General features: G+C 42.1%; 1 protein-coding gene across 2 annotated transcripts in view; it reads left to right on the top strand.

Annotated features, from left to right (window-relative positions):
- The window catches only part of LOC124594958 (chromosome transmission fidelity protein 18 homolog), a 467,415-nt gene that overhangs the window by 429,732 nt on the left and 13,930 nt on the right, over nt 1-23,753 (top strand). For both annotated transcript variants that reach the window (XM_047133468.1, XM_047133467.1), the window contains exon 19: nt 7,430-7,487. In XM_047133468.1, the coding sequence (XP_046989424.1) occupies nt 7,430-7,487 (58 nt within the window). The remainder of the gene's footprint in view (nt 1-7,429; nt 7,488-23,753) is intronic.

The raw sequence follows: 23,753 nt of genomic DNA, 5'->3' as shown, positions 1-23,753 counted from the left end.
CTCTCCCTCGATGGAGTAGTTCAAAGCCTCACCTTCAGAAGGTGAAGTCATGGCGAGAGCCTTCTGGGACTCTGAAAGGGTTTATTCTGTTTGATGTCCGCCCCCAAGGTGCAACGATTAACTCGAAACGACTTAACCATGTTCGTCGCCACAAAAATGTAAACCAACTTCTCCTTTTTCATGACAAAGCAAGGCCTCACACAAAGTCTGCGCACCTGAGAAGAGCTCACAAAACTTCATTGGACTATTGCTCCTCAACCACCCTTCAGCCCGTATCTCGCACCTTCCAACTTCAATCTGTTTGGCCCAATGAAGGATGCACTCTGTGGGAAGCAGTACCTGAATGGTGAAGAGGTTACTGACGCAGCATGACGTTGGCTTCGTCGTTGACCAGTAGAGTGGTGCCAGGCGCGCCTACAGGCCCTCCTAGTGGGTGACGTAAGGCCGTCACATTGAACAGTTGTTCTGTTGAAATATAGGGTTTTGTAGCCGAAGCAGTGGGGAATAATACGGTGTATTGGAATTGTGAATAAAACCAACCTGCTTTCAGAAAAAAAAATTGTTGTATTGCTTATTGAACACCCCTCGTAAATATGGCGAAGCGTAGACACTGTCCATAGCTCTTGTCTATTCTTAAGGTTTTAACAGTTTGCTGGTTACATGTTCGTATGAATATTTGATTTTTTGCAATCTAATGGAACTGATGTGTTACCAGTTTTAAAAGTAACTGTAGTTAGTTTGATATTGCATTTTGTACGGTTGCGACAAAGGTATAAGTAGGGTATTCAGGACCTAAGATGGTTTAATGTAACATCGAAATCGAGTGCAAATAAAGTAAGACCACTAAATGCAACAATAGGGGAAATCATCCAGTCTTCAGGATTATGTCGTGCAGCGAACAGAGAGACATCACTAAATTACAAAATCCTGTAGTGTCACCTGGAACAGATATGACAAAAAGCTCAATAACTCAATATATAACGGGAAGGTATTTGGAGCGTTAGTAGTTGGAGGAAGATCATCAGTTCATGACAAAGAATATCAAAGAAGATAAAGTCCAAGGAAAACTTTTGGCCCGTCGTACTCAAGCGGAAATTAGAAGGGAATAGATATCAGGAATTTTCTCGGCATATTGAGGTCACTAGCAGTTTGAGGAAGACTATTAAAATTTTACGATCACGTTCTGAGAATGAATTATGACAAGCCGACCAAAAGGTGTTTCCGTCTCTTTGTCAGTGAAAGGCAAGAACAGTTAGCTGTTTGAATCTGAGAAAGATCTACAGGGAATTGGCATCACAAGTGCATAATACAGGACCGAGAACTGGGACTTGCATAACCTGGACAGAACAGAAGAGAAACGCCTGGCTGTTGATAAATATACTTTTGGAGAAGAAGAATTCAGTCTATCCTTTTTAGGCCTCTGTGTGAATTCTAATCTATCCTTTTCTTAAGGGTCTTTTTGCAGGGTATAAGTGGAAGATCTTAGCTAAAATAAGTTGTTGTGAATAGAACATTAACATTGTTAGACTGCTGCACGATAACATGAATGGCATGGTTCTTATCAGGGAGAGAATTTCGAAATCATAATGGATCCGAAACAAGGTTGTGTGATAGCTCCCACTATGTTCTCAGTACTTGTTGGAACTATACTTCATCTTGTTGACGAGAAGATACCAAAGGGCATGTCTGATGGTGGTTTGTTCAGTCTTAGTAGATTACTTTCTGTTTATCCTTTGATGTAATGTACTTCGTACAGTATGCCGACCGAAGTTTTGGGTCATTGTCCTGTTGTAAGGTGAACCCTTCGCGTATTAAGCGCAATCCACTTCGTACTGCATGATAGTGAAGTATGCGGTGCTACTGCTTCTGATCCATATATCCTTCTATTTTCACAATGTCACCAACTCTGTTTGGCTAAGTGCTACAATTGCAGCACGTCTTTCTATGGATATCTCCACTCGTGGAACCATACTAGCGACGTGCACACTTCAGTGTCACGAAGAAACTGACGTGCAGTAACCACATGTTATGCATCGTAGCAATGCTTGCCGTTCGCTGCGGACATCACTACACTACAAGTAACAACACAGGTGTCCCAAATTCTGCGTCCCGCCGGCCGTAGTGGCCGAGCGCTTCTAGGCGCTTCAGTCTGGAGCCGCGGTCGCAGGTTCGATTCCTGCCTCGGGCATAGATGTGTGTGATGTCCTTAGGTTAGTTAGGTTTAAGTAGTTCTAAGTTCTAGGGGACTGATGACCTCAGATGTTAAGTCCCATAGTGCTCAGAGCCATTTGAACCAACCATTTTTTGCTGCGTCCGTCGGCAAAGAGGTTAACAAACATAGCAGATAGGTACATACCGTTTATTTACACAACATTGTTCGTTGTATACTATAGTATCTCGATGACCACAAACGAATATCATGACATGTGTACAACTGTTGTACTGTTCCTTTGCTTTCTCAACCGTACCCACGGTATTAGACCTTCTCTACAGAGAACTAGATATCATTTGGTGGGTATATTGAAATTAATGAGCGGTAGTGTACTGTTGTACCATCTCTCACATATGGGTGCGAAGTACGGACTACTTACAAAAGGCACACACGATGTGTGGAAGAATACGATCAGCGCAGCCCGAGAAGGATCCTAAGGGTGAAATGGCAAGATCGGCGCGCTAACAAGTTCTGGAAGAAGCACTCTACTAGCACTGAAGGCATGATCATCAAGCTTCAACTCCGTTGGACGGGCCACATTGTTTCTACGCCTGAATCCCGTCTACCAAACAAAATTATGTATCCTCAGCTAAAGGATGGTCAAAGAAAAGTAGGACGACCACAGAAACGATACAAAGGTGCATTAAAAGACAAAATGAAAAGGTGTCAAATTGAAGCTGGTAATTGAGAAGCTACTGCACTTAGTCGTCTTGTATGACGTCGCGTGGTTGGAAAGGAGTTCAGCCTTCTTAGCAACTGACGCTGAAAGCAGAAACTGACACGCGCAATGCTAGGAACCAACGGTAACTCCTGAAGACTGCTACGCTACGCAGCCAGTCCCCACCCGAACAAACGTGTGTGTACAGTATGGAAAAATCTGCAACTACAGGATTGGCCTCTACAGTCACTTGGTATCCCATAGAAACTGAGTTTCGAAGAAGACAATCATACCCGTCAGAGAGTGATAGCCCATGAAGTAAGACGAAATAATATACAAAAGTCAGCTAGTATATTGCTTCCTCCTACGTACATCACGCACGAAGACCGTGGAGGTAAAATGAGAGAAATTCGAGCTCACGCGGAGGCATACCAACAGTCGCTCTTCCTGCAAACGTTCGCATTTGGGACAGGAAAAGAGAGAAATGACATTTTTACACAAAGTACCTTCTTCCACCCACCGTAAGCTGGTTTTGCGGGGTATTGACATAGATGCAGATCAGCTACAAAGTTCAATCACGCTCTTTCATTGGTCATAACGATGTTGCTTAAAAAAACGCTTTCTGTTGTGTAATAGCTTTCTCCAAGGATTTTTTCGGTAAGTCTATATCAGGCCTCAGTTTTCTTCTGTGACAGTAAGTTTCGTGACAGTGTGAGCTATAAACCAGAAAGCTGGCAAAAGGTTTGCAACTGGAATGAAAAGTACGGAACTGCCTTTTTCAATATGAGCAAAGGGTCAAGTATAAACTTGATCTGTTTATTGCATACTACTTCTGCGTCCGTTGAATTATATTGCTGTTCTCTCATATCCTTAAAGAATATAATGTAGCTTTCTCTCCGATGAACTGCCTCGGTGAAGAGACCAACGGCGCGTTAGGTGCCCACCATATTGCTGTATCTGAGACGCCCTGAAACTGTCTTTCCATATCTTTGGTGTGTTGTTGAAAGCGTTTACCTTGTTGCTCACGGACATCGCTCAAAGTTTTAGCGAGAACAACAAGGTGGCTGTTGAAAAAGTGAATCCCAAGGCTTATCAAACAGCCTAAATACTTGTCCATTCAACGCTGGAGTCCAACACATTTCAAATGTCAGGTTCTACTAACCTTCGTTAGTGATAGATGACGAAACTTCTCGTAGAAATACTTGAAAAACCATTTCATTAGACCTAACTTAATGTATTGAGGTGGAAAGAGACATTTTTCAGAGCCACGAGGTTCTTGTTCATGGAAAGAGCCGAGAAGGATGTCCTAGGAGGTAATGTAACAGCCCTAGTCATCTAAAAGGTTGCGAGGTATGATAGTACCGATAGGGGCTGATAACACTAGTGTCTTTTTAATCTATATAGATATTGAGGCTGCAATGAACTTTACCCAAAATTACACAGGACGTTTTCTAAATATTGACACAAAGACATTTTGCAGTATGCTTACTCTCCTTCGCAATGCAGTGTTTCCGCCATTATTGTTTACAAAATAAATAATAAAGCTTACCCCTTGACGAGACACTGAAGATCATTTACATCTGTATACAGTTTTCTCCCACATGACACACCAACACTGGGACGATAAGTGGAGAAAGAACAACTAGTGAACACACGTGTCCGACAATGGGGACGTACACAGTTTTCGTGCATCGTGAAGTTAGGACTGTTACGAGAAAGAGTAGCCGACTTAGATTATTGCAACGCGCGTACGCTCTGTCTTACCGCTCTTTCCCCCTCGCATATTCGTATGCAGGCGCACAGAAGCACCGAAAAGCTCCCTTCTCATTTCTTGATTTTATCAAATTCAGTTGCATTGGCGTTTCTTGTCTTCGAACAGGGGAAAAAGTAATGAGATACTACAACACAGTCATCTGTACAGAGCGTCTTTATGGGTCAAAAACACACCCTTTAAACAAAAAGAGAAACATTGAAGAAATCCAAAAGAGAGAACGAGAAGTAATCAGGAAAATTAGGTTCAAATTATTCTGTAGGAGGAATGTACAGACTAAGAACAAATTAAAAAAATTGAAAATTATGTCAACATTCATTCGGACATGAAAGAGCATAGGCTAAATTTTTATGGTGATATTAAAAGTACGAACCAAATTAACTACAGGTTGTGGAATTCTACGAACATCCAGCAGCAGAGTGTGGGTAGCGAGTGTAGGCAGTGTGCGAACTCTACTTGTGTGCTGAAAGAGACACATAAACGGACACTTACTGGTTTGAATTCTCCCTGACACGTACACACATCGATAAGGTGGTGATGGCGAGGGGAAGTAGGAACGATCGAGCCTAATTCAGACGCTGGTTTTTAACGTTTAATAGAAAGAGACTGTATACGGTCGCGTATCATAGAAGGAAAAAAACCTCTCAGCTGCCGGTTTCAGACAAGAAATATTTGATGAAATCAATGCTGCATAAAAAGCAACAATGGTAATGTGGGAGGATCCTTCAAGGCCCCCTGTTCAGAGTGGCGCGCGGGACGCAGCCGTATAGGTATTACTTCCTTTCCTTTCTCTGCGTCGTTTTTACATCCCCCTACAGCCTTTTAAAAAGAAGAAGTGGCTCATAAATCCCCCCAGGGAGAAACAGACGCGACCTCTGCCTCGGTAACAGACCGGTGGCCGGCCACAGCCGAGAATATTGTGACGGAGAGTGCTCCCATTTTGTTCTCAACGAGTTCTTACCAAAGTATTACCAAAGCACATTACCGAGACATCTATAAACATTCACATGTCAGCTATCAGCCGAAAAACAATTACTTTATTTTACAAGCCGATAAATGAAGTAGCTGCCATTTCTCCGAAAATGGCTACACTATGAGGGTTGTCCAGAAAGTACGTTCCGATCGGTCGCGAAATGGAAATTATAGTGAATATCAGAAATGTTTTATTTGCATCCGTTAGCTACACCTTCCATCCAGTTCTCTATATAATCGCCGCTCCGACGTTAAGACATTTATTGTAGCGTTGTACTAAATTTTCACGACATGTGTCATGGTGCTTTCCGCCAATTTCCTGCACTGGTCTGCAGCTCGTTGTCTATGCCAGAACGTTATCTTCATAGCCATCGGTTCATGTGAGCAGAGATGAAAATCAGAGGAAGCCACATTCGCGCCATATGGTGCATGATCAAACACTTCCCATCGAAAACGCTGCACGAGCGTCTTCATTGCCCCTGCATTGTGCCGCTGAGAATTGTCATGAAGAAGTTACGTTATGAGGGGTTGCATGAAATCAGGCAAAATATTTCGAAAGGCACTCATATTTGGAGGGAGGCACTATTTTCTAGGCGCTCTATGTGCTCACTGTGCGCTCAAAACTAGAAAGAGCGACGTGACGCGATCGACGGGCATACTAGAGACACTGCCCAACACATCTGCGCAAAACTTCTTCGGATTTTCACTGTTGTTTCCATTTCGCGACCGATCGGAGCATACTTTCTGGACACCGCTCGTGCCACCGTGATTTGCCCGTATATGGCATCGTACTAGGCAGATTGGAATCTGTGCACCACACGAAAATCTCTGCAGTGGTACATTGGCAGACTGGATGACATTTAAGCGTTTAGGCAAATTGCCTTGTGTCGGGGTTAACTTGGCGTTCGGACGACAGGTAGTTCCGTCGGATTCCGAAAAGAACATCATGTATACGTCTGGACCAATTCTAGGAAGGAGAAAACCAGCAATAAATTAAATGCCAGTCGTTTACAAGAGTAAGGGATCAGTACCACAGTATGCATCTGAGGGATCTGGTCTTACATCAGAGGGAGACTTGCGATAATAGATCACACAACGTCAGAGTGCATCGACACAATGGAAATGATAAGGCTGCAAAAGCTGCGATACGTTGCAAAAGCAACGCATCAATTAAGATGATTGGTCTCACGATTGCTTGCATAATTCACAATCGACCAACCGTTTTCAACGATTATTACTCATACACGGAAGTGGATCATCAGTCAAAAAAGATTCTATAAGAGCTACGCACAATTATTTGCCAATGAGCAAAACATAATTTGTTATGGAAAATAAATAGACAGTGGTGTCACCTTCCCTATTCTGTAGAAAGCAGTGACTTTCGAAACTGTCTTTCTGCAACTCCTTGGTTGCTACAAGCAGTCTGCAGATTGTTTTTCTGAATGTACGGATAAATCCAAATTTTTCTTCGTTTTCTCAATCGTTTGTTAGAACAACAGAGTGCAGTATGTTACATGCTTGAATCTATGCTCGACATGCCGAGTTTAACAAAAAGATGCTTGGGTGTAATAAACAATACTCCCTCTTACCCACGCTTTAACGCCCCCACGTTACCTTTCCATATCAAATGATATTACGGTTTTTTTGCCTTAAAATGCAGGTTCCTTTTGTATACACTCTTCTGACGTGTTATGTTATTACTTTGAAGTTTATTTGGTTCTCTTTATTGCCACTATTCCCGTACACTAGTATGTGAGTTGCGAAGTAGACTTATTCATACATATTTTCCAAGTAATGACAGATTTCTTTGTTTCAGGTTGTGAAGGATTTCTTTGGACGAGAGGTGGAGCAAGTGGCGTCTTCCGGAGGAACAGGTTAGTGAACCGTTCTTTCATTTTTTATAACAACGTATTCTAAGACGTCTTCATGGTAATGTAGCTAGTCAAAGGTAATGCGTTTGTGTTTAGACTTTTACTACGATTCGGATCTGGACTGAATGATACTCACCATGCTATTGATTACCATTTCTAAGGTACGAAGGGCGTTCAGAAAGTAATGCAAAACATTTTTTTCTGAAACTATCTAGGTTTTATTCAGGATTCCAGGGCGACATATTATTCCTCAGTCTTGTGGCTACGGACACACATTTTTCAACATAACCACTGTTCAGTGCAACAGCATTACGCCACCTTACTGAGAGAGCCTGTATGGTCGCGGATCCAACGCCTTGTTGCTTCAATAACCTCCCCATTATCCACGTTCTGCTTCCCGCGGAGTGCATCCTTCATTGGACCTGACAGATGAAAGTCGGAAGGTGCAAGATGTGGACTGTAGGGTGGACGAGGAAAAATAGTCCAGTGAAGTTTTGTGAGCTCCTCTCGGGTGCGCAGACTTGCATGAGGCCTTGCGTTGTCATGGAGAAGTGCGTTTTGTGGGAACGAACACACTGAAGACGTTTCTTCAGTTTCCTGAGGTTGCGACAATACACTTCTGAGTTGATCATTAGCGCCATGAATTTACTGGTTGAGGGTGCGGCCTTGAACTTTTCCTTCGAAGGAGAGGTGATGTGGCGCCGCTACATGGATTGCCATTTTGTTTCAGGTTCGAAAGTGATGCACCCATGTTTCATCGCCTGTGATAATGTTCGACAAAAAATTGTCATGAGCAGCCACGTAACACGCTAGCAATCCCGCATAGATGGTCCTTCGTTCCTCTTCGTGGTCTTCTGTTAGCCCGTGAGTAACTCAGCGGGCACACACCTTTGAGTACCCAACTAGTGGACGAGTATGACAGCATTGCCAAGAGAGATATCCAGTTGAGCACCGAAGTGTTTGATTGTGATCCGTCGACCACCTCGAATGAGTGTGTCCCCACGTTCGAACACTGCAGGAGTCACAGTTTTGTACGGTCGGCCGGCAGACTGGATCGTACAGGTTTGCACAACCTCGCCCAACGACTCACCGTGCTTTTATTCACTGCCAGGTCTCCGTAAACATTCTACGAGTGCCTACCAATGTCTGAGATACTGTGGTTTTCCGCCAAAAGAAACTCAATGACATCTCTCTATATGGCAAGCTCCTCCGTTAGAGACGCCATTTTGAATTCTACGTATAGCACCGCCACCTGTCGGGACTTCATGAAACTTTAGGGGCTGAAGCGGGAATGTTTCACGATGTCTCACCAGAAATTTCACATTTTTTTTTTTTTTCAGTTGAAACTCACCAACAAAAAAACGTGTTTTATATTACTTGTTGAACGTCCCTCGTATTTCAAGTTGTTTTTTCTACTCCTTCTTCTTCTTACTTCCACTTCGGCCATCTCTACATCTACACCTACATCCATACTCCGCAAGCTACCTGACGGTGTGTGGCGGAGGTTACTTTGAGTACCTCTATTGGTTCTCCGTTCTATTCCAGTCTCGGATTGTTCGTGGAAAGAAAGATTGTCGGTATGCCTCTGTGTGGGTTCTAATCTCTCTGATTTTATCCTCATGGTCTCTTCGCGAGATATTTGTAGGAGGGAGCAATATACTGCTTGAATCCTCGGTGAAGGTATGTTCTCGAAAATTCAACAAAATCACGTATCGAGCTACTGAACGTCTCTCTTGCAGAGTCTTCCACTGGAGTTTATGTATCATCTCCGTAATGCTTTCGCGATTACTAAATGATCCTGTAACGAAGCGCGCTACTCTCCGTTGGATCATCTCTCTCTCTTCTGTCAACCCTATCTGGCACGGATCCCACACCGGTGAGCAATATTCAAGCAGTGGGAGAACAAGTGTACTGTAACCTACGTCCTTTGTTTTCGGACTGCATTTCCTTAGGATTCTTCCAATGGAATCTCAGTCTGGCATCTGCTTTACCGACGATTAATTTTATATGGTCATTCCATTTTAAATCACTCCTAATGTCTATTCCCAGATAATTTATGGAATTAACTGCTTCCAGTTACTGGCCTGCTATATTGTAGCTAAATGATAAAGGATCTTTCTTTCTATGTATTCGCAGCACATTACACTTGTCTACATTGAGATTCAATCGCCATTCCCTGCACCATGCGTCAATTCGTTGCAGATCCTCCTGCATTTCAGTACAATTTTCCATTGTTACAACCTCTCAATATACTACAGCATCATCCGCAAAAAGCCCCAGTGAACTTCCGATGTTATCCACAAGGTCATTTATTTAGCAACGGTCCTCCGACACTCCCCTGCGGCACACCTGAAATCACCCCTACTTCGGAAGACTTCTCTCCATTGAGAATGACATGCTGCGTTCTGTTATCTAGGAACTCGTCAATCAATTACACAATTGGTCTGATAGTCCATATGCTCTTACTTTGTTCATTAAACTACTGTGGGGAACTGTATCAAACGCCTTGCGAAAGTCAAGAAACACGGCGTCTACCTGGGATCCCGTGTTTATGGCCCTCTGAGTCTCGTGATCGAATAGCGCGAGCTGGGTTTCACAAGATCGTCTCTTTCGAACCCCATGCTGATTCCTACAGAGTAGATTTCTAGTCTCCAGAAAAGTCATTATACTCGAATATAATACGTGTTCCAAAATTCTACAACTGATCGACGTTAGAGATATAGGCCATCAATGGACCACGTGCGGTAACTTCCTCATGATGTTCCCTTCTTTCCATATGTTCGGTCTTACTGAAACTTCTCCATTCTTTCACTATGTTCTTTGCTTCTTTCATCTATTCACACTGTGATGATGCTTTCTGTCTTTTTCCTGAACTTCCACTAATTTCCTAATCTTTTTTCGAAAAGATGGCGTGGCTAGAATTTCCTTTCGTGAAATCAATTTCTGCTAAGTCTCTCTTCACTTTCTTGAACCATGTGATTTGCGTTTTAAGAATATTTTTCTAAATACTTAAAACTTTCTTTTAGGCAGTTTTTCGGTCTGGGTGTAGATTTCTTCATTACTCCTTGTCATCTACGTACTCCCAACTTTCTGTGGACCTAGTATTATCCGCAGTACCTTCCTTTCCTCTTTTTGCAACTGTTCAATTTCTTCATTTTTGTTGAGAGCTAAACTTTCCGCTGCATAAAGGTACTCCAGTTTTATGACAATGTTCAAGTGCTGGATTTTTGTTTTTACTGAGAGTCATTTTTAATTGAAAATTCCCTTCGTTAATTGATAATTCATTTCCGTTTTTCTGGGCATTGTTTTTGTTTGCAGTGTTATTTCCCCGAGGTATTTAAATTTATTAACTCTGTTGATTCTACCGTGTCTTGTGCAGAAACTTCGGGGTATTTTTAATTTTCGTTATGAACTCTGTCTTCCCGAAAGAAAATTGTAATCCAGGCTTTATCGCCTTCTCTTTCATTATGCTGACGTGCTCAGTTGTTCTTTCGATGTTTTCGGGAAATATTGTCAGGATCATCTGCAGGTGCTACATGGTTGAGCTCGACGTTCGATATTCTTTATTTAGAGATTTTGTCTTTCCTCTCAAGTTACTCGAAAGATGCGTCGACGAAGACACGAGACCATCTTTCAGTTTCTTCGAAAAGAATGAAACAGTTACTTATAAAAGTCATCTAACGTTGGCACCTCAGTAACATGGTTCTGAGATGATTCAACAGCTTCTTCTGATTAAAATCCTTGTTGTTTGACATAACGCAAGAAAATCAGCTCGTTAGGTGATAAATCATTCGAATGCGGGCAACGAGGCATTAATTGGACGTTTTTCGCCATCAAATAATCCGTGTTTTACATGCTGTTGGCTTAATCAAAATCAAGTATTTTTGCTAACACGCAACCCTATAATCAGAATTTAAGTAAGGGATGTCCTTTTTTTGTTTCAAATTTAGAGAAATATCTTTTGAAGAGAACATGAAAATATCATAACATTGGGTTATACATTTTGTTAAAGGCCTCTTATAATGTAAAAAAAAAGTGTAGAACACAGCAATGCATTTCAAAAGTATAGTTCAGATGTTCAAACATACAACAGGCTAACCCGAATTTTAAATTCCTTCATACTGAGACTCCTGATCCTCCAGTTCTCGCTCGTCTCTCCTTCCTTCTTTGAATTCGGTCGTGATTTTCCCTCATTCAGCAGTCGTTTTTGGACATCTGATCCAAATTAAATGCTTAAGCCTTTCATTTGCATTCTGCATTTTCCTATGAAGACAGGGCTTGCAAGAAACCTGATTGTGTGTTTAACGGCATTCATAACGCGTTATGGTAGTGAGCGCTTATGTGTTTCATTGCTTGTGCTTTTCTGTTGCAGTGGTGTTTGATCGGTGGGTAGCTTATCAAAATAAATTCCCGACACAGCGCGGGTTAGTATTTGTTTTTTTCTAATGGCTGTCCCGTAGGCCAGAAGAATCAATTTCCTTAAGTGTAATTCTGCCTCTTCATCCAAATGATTTTCCGTCCTCAAACAGTTCTAGCAAGCGACGAAGCCAACCACCAAGTCTATTTTGGATGTAACAAACATGTTATAATTTTTCTGTATTAGTGATTTATACTTTAGATGTGATTTTTTTTTTTAATTCCGCGATGTGCAATATTTGTGCCGAACATAAACGACGGAGTGTGAAATCTGCAGCCATCGAAATCGAAAATGTTCACCATGAACAAAACCAACATTAATAACTTAATTATTGTACTTCTCGAAGTTGCCTTTCGTGTAGAGCGAAATATCTGTACCACAGCATTACCTAAACAGTCACATAAATACTAGTCGAAAAAATAGAGAAATTGGAATACGGTCGCTCCTTACGTTCACCGGCACAAGAAACTACTCTGTTCATCGGGAGAAAGTAGACACTCGTACACACCGATTTCTGTGGACATTCCTCGTACATGAAATCGATGTGTGATATTACATTGAACGTGAAATCGTAGACTTATTGGGAGAGATATGGCAAATTACAGTACTCCTATTAAGGAAACAGCATACAAGACATTATAGCGACCTACTCGAGAGCTCGACTGCATTAGTTGGAATCCTCATCAGGCAGGCTTGACAGCAGATGTTGACGTATCGCGTACAAATTGATGGATTTCGGGATAGAAACAGTTCGGTATAGCCAATGGAAAACAAAGGTGATCAGTTAATTTAAATAGAGAGATATCTGGAAGAAAAACAATGGAGTTCTCGCCAAACGCTGTTGTGTAAATTTATTTTACAGATATCCGAAGAAACCCCATCGACTATTCTGCTGCATCCATTGTGAACCTCGAGCTGAGATCAGTCGAATAACATAAAACACGTCATGCTCCGAGAATGCAAACACATCCCGTCTCGCTCCATACACTAATGCAGTGTTGTTGTTGTTGTTGTTGTGGTCTTCAGTCCTGAGACTGGTTTGATGCAGCTCTCCATGCCACTCTATCCTGTGCAAGCTTTTTCATCTCCCAGTACCTACTGCAACCTACATCCTTCTGAATCTGCTTAGTGTATTCATCTCTTGGTCTCCCTCTACGATTTTTACCCTCCACGCTGCCCTCCAATACTAAATTGGTGATCCCTTGATGCCTCAGAACATGTCCTACCAACCGATCCCTTCTTCTGGTCAAGTTGTGCCACAAACTTCTCTTCTCCCCAATCCTATTCAATACTTCCTCATTAGTTATGTGATCTACCCATCTAATCTTCAGCATTCTTCTGTAGCACCACATTTCGAAAGCTTCTATTCTCTTCTTGTCCAAACTATTTATCGTCCATGTTTCACTTCCATACATGGCTACACTCCATACGAATACTTTCAGAAATGACTTCCTGACACTTAAATCAATACTGGATGTTAACAAATTTCTCTTCTTCAGAAACGCTTTCCTTGCCATTGCCAGCCTACATTTTATATCCTCTCTACTTCTACCATCATCAGTTATTTTGCTCCCCAAATAGCAAAACTCCTTTACTACTTTAAGTGCCTCATTTCCTAATCTAATTCACTCAGCATCACCCGACTTAATTAGACTACATTCCATTATCCTTGTTTTGCTTTTGTTGATGTTCATCTTATATCCTCCTTTCAAGACACTGTCCATTCCATTCAATTGCTCTTCCAAGTCCTTTGCTGTCTCTGACAGAATTACAATGTCATCGGCGAACCTCAAGGTTTTTATTTCCTCTCCATGAATTTTAATACCTACTCCGAATTTTTCTTTTGTTTCCTTTACTGCTTGCTCAATATACAGATTGAACAACATCGGGGAGAGGCTACAACCCTGTCTTACTCCCTTCCCAACCACTGCTTCCCTTTCATGTCCCTCGACTCTTATAACTGCCACCTGGTTTCTGTACAAATTGTAAATAGTCTTTCGCTCCCTGTATTTTACCCCTGCCACCTTCAGAATTTGAAAGAGAGTATTCCAGTCAACATTGTCAAAAGCTTTCTCTAAGTCTACAAATGCTAGAAACGTAGGTTTGCCTTTCCTTAATCTTTCTTCTAAGATAAGTCGTAAGGTCAGTATTGCCTCACGTGTTCCAGTGTTTCTACGGAATCCAAACTGAACTTCCCCGAGGTTGGCTTCTACCAGTTTTTCCATTCGTTTGTAAAGAATTCGTGTTAATATTTTGCAGCTGTGACTTATTAAGCTGATAGTTTGGTAATTTTCACATCTGTCAACACCTGCTTTCTTTGGGATTGGAATTATTATATTCTTCTTGAAGTCTGAGGGTATTTCGCCTGTTTCATACATCTTGCTCACCAGATGGTAGAGTTTTGTCAGGACTGGCTCTCCCACGGTTGTCAGTAGTTCCAATGGAATATTGTCTACTCCGGGGGCCTTGTTTCGACTCAGGTCTTTCAGTGCTCTGTCAAACTCTTCACGCAGTATCGTATCTCCCATTTCATCTTCATCTACATCCTCTTCCATTTCCATAATATTGTCCTCAAGTACATCGCCCTTGTATAGACCCTCTATATACTCCTTCCACCTTTCTGCTTTCCCTTCTTTGCTTCGAACTGGGTTTCCATCTGAGCTCTTGATATTCATACCAGTCGTTCTCTTATCTCCAAAGGTCTCTTTAATTTTCCTGTAGGCGGTATCTATCTTACCCCTAGTGAGATAGGCCTCTACATCCTTACATTTGTCCTCTAGCCATTCCTGCTTAGCCATTTTGCACTTCCTGTCGATCTCATTTTTGAGACGTTTGTATTCCTTTTTGCCTGTTTCACTTACTGCATTTTTATATTTTCTCCTTTCATCAATTAAATTCAATATTTCTTCTGTTACCCAAGGATTTCTACTAGCCCTCGTCTTTTTACCTACTTGATCCTCTGCTGCCTTCACTACTTCGTCCCTCAAAGCTACCCATTCTTCTTCTACTGTATTTATTTCCCCCATTCCTGTCAATTGCTCCCTTATGCTCTCCCTGAATCTCTGTACAACCTCTGGTTCTTTCAGTTTATCCAGGTCCCATCTCCTTAAATTCCCATCTTTTTGCAGTTTCTTCAGTTTTAATCTACAGGTCATAACCAATAGATTGTGGTCAGAGTCCACATCTGCCCCTGGAAATGTCTTACAATTTAAAACCTGGTTCCTAAATCTCTGTCTTACCATTATATAATCTATCTGATACCTTTTAGTATCTCCAGGGTTCTTCCATGTATACAACCTTCTTTCATGATTCTTAAACCAAGTGTTAGTTATGATTATGTTGTGCTCTGTGCAAAATTCTACCAGGCGGCTTCCTCTTTCATTTCTGGCCCCCAATCCATATTCACCTACTATGTTGCCTTCTCTCCCTTTTCCTACACTCGAATTCCAGTCACCCATGACTATTAAATTTTCGTCTCCCTGCACAATCTGAATAATTTCTTTTATTTCATCATACATTTCTTCAATTTCTTCGTCATCTGCAGAGCTAGTTGGCATATAAACTTGTACTACTGTAGTGGGTGTGGGCTTCGTATCTATCTTGGCCACAATAATGCGTTCACTATGCTGTTTGTAGTAGCTTACCCGCATTCCTATTTTCCTATTCATTATTAAACCTACTCCTGCATTCCCCCTATTTGATTTTGTGTTTATAACCCTGTAGTCACCTGACCAGAAGTCTTGTTCCTCCTGCCACCGAACTTCACTAATTCCCACTATATCTAACTTCAACCTATCCATTTCCCTTTTTAAATTTTCTAACCTACCTGCCCGATTAAGGGATCTGACATTCCACGCTCCGATCCGTAGAACGCCAGTTTTCTTTCTCCTGATAACGACATCCTCTTGAGTAGTCCCCGCCCGGAGATCCGAATGGGGGACTATTTTACCTCCGGAATATTTTACCCAGGAGGACGCCATCATCATGTAATCATACAGTAAAGCTGCATGCCCTCGGGAAAAATTACGGCTGTAGTTTCCCCTTGCTTTCAGCCGTTCGCAGTACCAGCACAGCAAGGCCGTTTTGGTTATTGTTACAAGGCCAGATCAGTCAATCATCCAGACTGTTGCCCTTGCAACTACTGAAAAGGCTGCTGCCCCTCTTCAGGAACCACACGTTTGTCCGGCCTCTCAACAGATACCCCTCCGTTGTGGTTGCACCTACGGTACGGCTATCTGTATCGCTGAGGCACGCAAGCCTCCCCACCAACGGCAAGGTCCATGGTTCATGGGGGGGGACTAATGCAGTACGACAGAAAATTGCCAAGTAGGGAGTACCATCCGCCACACACTGTGCAGTGGCAAGCGGAGTGATGTATGTAGGTGCTCGCCTGTTATAATGGAAAAGCTTTTGTGAATGCAGTTTGACGTAGTCCACTCTTTGTGCTGTTATTTCGGTCACCGCCTAACATAACTGAAGAATATCATTGACATACCTCAGGTTTTCTCTGCGTGATTGATTAACAGTGATTTTGAAATGTTGTGCATAAAACAGAAACAACAACTCAGCTGAACACCCGTAACCACACCATCGATATTATTCTAGCGTGTACTCAGTGCCCTGTACTGGGCAAGCATCAGAATGAAAAAATGTAGAAGTTCGATGGTCAGTCCGCATTCAACCCAACAGTTTTTTTTTTTCCTACCACAACTGGCAATGACTTGTATGCGTCAGAAATGGCTCGTTGCTCCTTGCTTTGGAATCTACGGTGTGACTACCTGGCTACATCAGTTCAAAGATAGGATAAAAACAACGGCATGCCACTTCTGTCTAATTCACAGCTTTTAATATGCGGTGTAAAGTATAATTAGCTTCATTCTTTACCAAAGTTTCTGTATCTTAAAAGAGCAGTCAGTGCATAAATTTGAAAATAGCCGATACACGCATGATATGTGCGAGGTGTGATCGAAAAATAACGGGAATTTAATTTCGCGGCCTTTATACGTCAGATTTTTAAATTTTTTATCTAGCTAGCACACACATTCCTGGTCTGTGCTGACATTTTCAGGTGTTTTGAATAGCTATTTTATTGTTGACAGTCGAAAAAGTTATACGTGTTTTCGAATGCTCGGCGAACTTTTACTTTCGAAAAAGAAAACTCAAAGAATTTGCATTAAATTTTGCTTGAAAAATGGAATAAAGTGCAGCACAGCATCCGAAACGTGGCTTTTGGCGTATCTACTAAGCGTTAGGGAAGAGTTACGAGTGGTATAGATGTTTCAAAGAGGGTCGAGAAGAATACGACGGCCGCTCTGCACGCCATCAATTACTGACGTCAGTGTGGAAGAAGTAAAAGAAAATATATATATATATATATATATATATATATATATATATATAAAATAAAGGAAAATGGTTGTGAAATATCAAAGAGGTTGCTGCTGACGCCGGCATATCCTTTGGCTCATGCCAAACAACTTATTCCTCTGTTTTGGGCTTGAAATGTGTAGCACCAAAGTTTGTTCGGAAAGTGTGGAAATTTGACCAGAAACGACGTCGCGTAGTCATTTCTCAGAAATTGCTGAATGAACTCGACAACGATCCAGAACTTCCAAAGAAGGTTATGACATATAGCGAAACTTGGATGTATGGGTACGAAGGAGAATGCAATGCCTGAAGAGCCAAGACCGAAAAATATTCGAGAAGTTCAATCGAATGTGAAGGTGCTTCTCACTGTTTTCTTCGATTACAATGGGATATTACATCATGAGTTCCTGCGCTTTACGGCCGTGCGGTTAATAAGGAGTACTACCTGTAAGTTAAGCGCCGTTTGCGTGAAGCAGTCCGAAGAAAACGACCAAAATTGTGTCAGAACATCTCTTAGAAATTGCATCACGATAATGATCCCGCACACGCTGCAATGCTTCTTCATGATTTTCTGAAAAAAAAAAAAAAAAAAAAAAAAACGTTGTGCGGTCTCAGCCACCATATTCGCAGTACATTGCTCCCTCTGACTTCTATTCCCGAGACTGAAGAGAATTATGAAAGGATGTCATTTTGCCTACATTAATGACATAAAAACAGAATCGCTGAAGAAGCTGAACGCCATAACGAAAAGTGAGTTCCAGAAGTGCTTCCAAGATTGGGAAAAGCGCTGGCATAAGTCCTTATATTTGTGATGGATTACTTTGAAGGGAACAATGTTGATGAATAAATAGACTGTGTATAAGAAAAACATAAATTCCCGTTGCTTTTTGATGACACCTCGTAATCGTGTATTCTCCGAACGACGTAAGAAATTTCTCCATGGACTACCAGTGACCCATATTCTCGCAACACGCAGGTATAACAGCTTCGTCGTGACATAGCAAAAAGCCACAAGTGAGGTCGGAAGCTCTGACGAATTGAGCTTTCGCTCCGAAATATCTAATGGACATTAAAGGCTAAAATACACGAAATACAGTCGAGAGACTCTTATTCCGTTGAAATTTCTCGTTAGTTGGACATTGGAAACAGCGATCAGTATTTCCGCTGAAGGAACTTTTAATAGCCAAGATCGCATTCAGTTCTATTTATTATTGATGATCGGTTTCAACAGTTTGCCGTCTTCAGATGACGCATTAATATAGAGTGCATCTCCAATTATTATTTGTACTTGCAATTACAAATGAAGAAACCGAAATTGTACCTTTTAATGTCTTCAAACACTTGTTGTTATATGTGTGACTGTTTCACATAGTCCATATAGTGTATAGTATGTAGGACACTCCACACAACGTTCTTTTTACGTATGTAGTTTTCATTTGTAACTAACCAGTTTTAATTTGTGGCGTACCTGTGTGGAATTTGCTATAGACTATGCACTGTAATGTCAACATGACATGTGAGATACAGTCACAATGGAACAGGACGTACAACAAGAAGTTTTTTGAATTTCAGTAATGAAAATGTAGAGCTTCCATTTCCTTATTTGTAATGGCAAATGTAAGTAATTGTTGTAGATTTTCTCTAAGTAAATGCGTCAGATCAGAAGATGACAAACTGTTGAAACATGTCATCAGTAATCAACAGTATTGAATGCGATCTTTGCTATTAAGAGTTACTCCAGATGAATTCTATTCATAAAATATATATACATCCAAATGACTTCTTTGCAGTTCATACTTGAGTGTCTGGCAGAATGTTCATCGAACAAGCTTAGACTATTTCTCTACCGTTCCACCCTCGAACAGCGCGCGGGAAAAACACAGACATCTTTCAGTGCTTGTTCTGATTTATATTATTACTATGACCATTTCTCTCTGTGTAATTGGGCGGCAACAAAAGTTGTTGGAGAAAGTTGGTGAAATTACGTGAAAAGATATCTCGCAACAAAAAATGGCTTTGTTTTAATGATTGCCATCCAACCTCACGTATCGTATCCGTGACACGCTCTCCCCCGTTTCATTGCCGTTCTTTGGGCTTTTTCGATGTCGTTCGTCAATCCTATCTGGCAAGAATCCCATACCGCGCAACTGTACTCAATGAGAGTTCGGACAAGCGTAGTGTAGCCAGTCTCTTTGGTAGGTCTCTTGCATCTTCTGAGTGTTCAGCCATTAAACAGAGTCTTCGGTTCGCCTTTCCCACAACATAATTAGTGTGACTGTTCCAATTTAAGCTGTTCGTAGTTGCAATCCCTAGGTATTTAGTTGAATTGGCAACCTTTAGATATTTGTGATTTATTGTGTAACCTAAAGTAACATATTCCATTTATAACTCATGTGGATGACCCCACACTTTTCATTGAATGGAATCAATTACCCCGTATCGCATCGTACAGATATGTCGTCTGAATCAGTGGTCTCCAAACTAAGGCCCGCGAGCCGAAACCGGCCCGCGAGGGCCGGCCTGTCACCCCCGGTATCCGGCCCGCCAAATATTTGAGGTGGTACCTATACTGGCAACAATTGAGTTTCGAGGCCTGTCGCGACCAGTACACCGCGACATTGTCGGAGCTTTATCTTCACAAAGCGGAAGGTCATGGTTAAACTTGTGGCTATCCACAATAAACAGACAGACCATGCTCCGTGCGATAGTGAAGGAAAAAAAAGAACGGTTAACAGACTAGTTTGGCTAAAACATTTTAAGTAAAAAAATTCTTTGCATTTTATTCTACCCACGAGTCTGGTGCAAGTCTTTCAAATGGACGCCACTTCGGCGACTAGCCTTAGTAATCAATCATTATGGAAGATGCTTCTTAAGCGAGGTTTCACTTTCTTTTGATTACGTCGTAAAATACATACAGAATGTGCAGTGGCATACTTTTTTGTCGGTGTAATTCGCCAGAATAAAATACGACAGAATTTCGGTCAGGTATGCCCACCAATCAAAATTATGTAATTAAATAAAAATCGAACTTCGTTTCAGAGCTAGCTATTCCCACAACCTTAGATTTTTGCGATTTCATCTTTCCTTTAGCCTTACATTACGGTGATCATGGAGTGCTAGGGTGGTTTAATCCCACTAGGTAGATCTTGGCCCTTACGACTTCGTAAATCATTTTGCAGTTGGGGTGCTCCACTTACCTTGACCATCTCAAATAAGTTTTTTTTTCCAAAAGCAAAATAAAAAATATAGACAGCAGTACGTCTTTCGTAAATAGCACTCTATGTTTTTTATTCGATAACCCACTTTCTCTCCTCGAGACGTGTTCAAAAACGTACCACAGTGCACAATTGACGTAAAAATGATGCTATTTAAAGCGGAACAGGGAATTAAATCTGACTCTCCCACGTACTAGCACACAGTGCAAGTATCTGGGGTAACGTAACTCGCCCACTTGCTGGAGGTGACAATACACAAATGGAAACCCCCAAGGATAATGCACAATTCGGTTGAAGGTTTGTGGAACTGCAAAGTTCACGAACGAATAAGAGGTAGAAAGGCTACTCATTTACATTGCCAGAAAAAAATTAGAGATTTCCAATTCACTCATAATTTATTGTTGCAAGGGGCATATGGAGTACATGAAATGATTACATTTGCGGATCAAAAACAGAAGCTGTACAGAGGTACCAGCCATCGACCCATGCCGAAACACCCATTATAGTACGTGGTATAGCATCCACGAGCAGCAATGCAGGCACTGACATATAGTCGATCTTACGGATGACATACGTTATGCCACGCTTGCTCAACCTGTTCACGCAGTTCTGTAAGAGTTGTTGGTTGACGAGTCGCACGAGTCACTTCTCGACCCATCACATCCCTTAAGTGCTCGATAGGTGACAAGTCTGGAGATTGTGCTGGCCAGGAAAGTTGCTGCACGGTTAGTTTCACGGGCAGTGTGTGGGCGAGCATTAGCCTGCTGGCACAATACGAACCTTCCTGTTGCACGAACGGCGAAAGACAACATTTTAGACGTACCGAGCGCCGTTTAGCGTCCGCTTCAGAAACACCAAAGGTGAACGAGAGTTGTAGTTTACTGCATCCCAGACTATAACTCCTGCAATAGTGCCAGGTGTCTTAGACGAATGCATTCTACGAGACAGCGCTCACAAGGTCAACGTCGGTACGCGTAAAAACGACCATCACTTGCGTGCAGGTAGAATCTGCTTTCGTCGCTGAAGACCACCATTCCATCTTCCAAGTGATCTTCTGACTGCACAAGTCGAGCTGTGCACGTCGATGCCGTGGCGTGAGTGGAAGATGGGCTAGAGCCGTGTGTGCGCCCGTGCTCCTACTACTAATAACCGGTTGGCAACAGTTCGTGTTAGCAAGTCTGGGGTCACAAGCCCTGTTATCTGTGCTCTGTCACTGCCGCGACACGACGATCCTGGCGGGCGTCTGTGTTACGTGGACGTCCAGGACCTCGTCTACGGGCGTCAGAGTGTTCACGTGACCACTGGTATCAGCGTGGTTGCACAACTGAGGCAGGGCGTGAAACTTGTGTGGCAGTCCTCCGAAAGGACCATCCCGCTACTCAGGCCACAATTTGACCCCTTTCAAACTCGCTCATTTGATTCTAGAAAGCCCAAGTGCGTCTCTGTGGCATGGTTACCAGCTTGCATCACACTGAGCCTTCTGTCTTTGTGCATTCCATATGAAAGGGTGACAGAGATGCCGCTCTGATAGCTACGCCACTGCGCTGTAGGTTGGCGAACGACACTGAACCATTATCAGTACACCTACTATCCCTCAAGTGGCAGTGCCGTCATGGGATCGAAATCGACGTCGTCTTTCCAAGCGTACTAATTTTTTTCCGGCAATGTATACGTCAGAAATGCCTGCTGCCTCCTCGGTTCGGACTCCACCTTGAACTGCAGATCCTCTTCTAAATGGCTGGCTACACCAGTTCAAAGACAGTATAAAAGGAAGGGCATACCACCTCTATCTAATTCGGAGATTTTAATACGCAATGTGAAGAACGGTTAGCTTCATTCTTTACCAGAGTTTATTGTATCAGTAAACTGCAGTCATTGGATAGAATTGAAATAACCGATACAGGCGTGATATGTATTCGCATATACTTCGAACGACGTAAGGAAGCATATTCTGGCAACATGTAGCTGTAACAGCTTCACCAGGAGATTGCGGAAAGCCACAAGTGAGCTTGGAAGCTCTTACGAATGGAGCTGTCGCTCCGAAATGCCTATGAAAATAAAAAAGTTAAAAAACATGACATGCAGTCGACGGAACTTCTATTCATACATGACTACTATGCAATTCACATTTCAGTGTGTGGCAGGAAGTTTATCGAACCACATCTTCAGATTATTTCTCCACCGTTCCACTGTCCGCATTCGGGAGAACAACAAATCAAACCCGCGTCGTGCCATCGTGATGTAGGTTTTCCTTGATTTTCCTAAATCGCTTCAGGCAAATGCCGTGATGGTTCCTTTGAACGGGCACACCCGATTTTCTTCCCCATCCTTCCCTAATCGGAACAGTGACGGCGTTGTCAGCCGGGAGTTAAACACTGATCTCCTCCTCCTTTCCAATTTAAGTTCCTCTTAATTTCAATCCCAAGGAATTTCATTGGATTTACAGCCTTTAGATTTCTGTGATTGATCGGGGAACCAAAATTTAATGGTTCCTTTTGGAACTCATTTGGATGATCCGACACTTTTCCTTATTTAGAGTCATTTGCGACTTTTAGCACCGTACGGGTGCCTCGTCTAAATCATTCTGCAAATAAACTGTGCCCCACCTAGTTTGACCATCCCAAAAAACTTTTCGTCCAGAAGCAAATTAAAAAAAATATCAAGCTACGAGGAGACATTAACCAAAATGATTGTCTTTCTTGTACCTTTGTTCGTTACGAAGATATGGACATCAATAGGCTTTTTATTCCGTAATCCACTTTCTCTCCTCAAGGCCTGTTCAAAAACGTACCACAGTGCACGGCTGACGTAAACATGACGGACCAAAAATTGTAAGAAGGAAGTGAGTTTGACTCTCCCCCGTATTAGCTTACAGTCTAGGTACCCGTGGTAACGTAACTCGTCCCCTTGCTAGACGTGACAGTAGACAAATGGAAACACAAGGAAAATACAGGCTTGAGTTGAAGGTTTGTGGGAGTACAGTGTACATCAATAACAAAAAACGTAGAAATGCTACTCATCTAAGTATTGGTGGATAAGTTCGTAGCGTATTTCCATAAGTTTAATAAACACAACAGAGATTTTAATCATGAGTAATATACTCTCCTTCACTATTTACAGCAGTCTGCCAACGTTGTGGTACGTTTTCGATTCCAAAATTGTAGAAATCACGTGATTTTGAGGCTAAGAACTCGTCGTGCCATGTTCGGAGCGCATTTTCATCTGGAAAGGAAGTTCGTTCAAGGCTGTTCGACAGGGGGCAAAAAAGAC

This window comes from Schistocerca americana, chromosome 2, assembly GCF_021461395.2.
Source record: "Schistocerca americana isolate TAMUIC-IGC-003095 chromosome 2, iqSchAmer2.1, whole genome shotgun sequence".
Taxonomy (NCBI): domain Eukaryota; kingdom Metazoa; phylum Arthropoda; class Insecta; order Orthoptera; family Acrididae; genus Schistocerca; species Schistocerca americana.
Note: the sequence above shows the minus strand (reverse complement) of the source record. Positions and strands in the feature narration are given on the sequence as shown.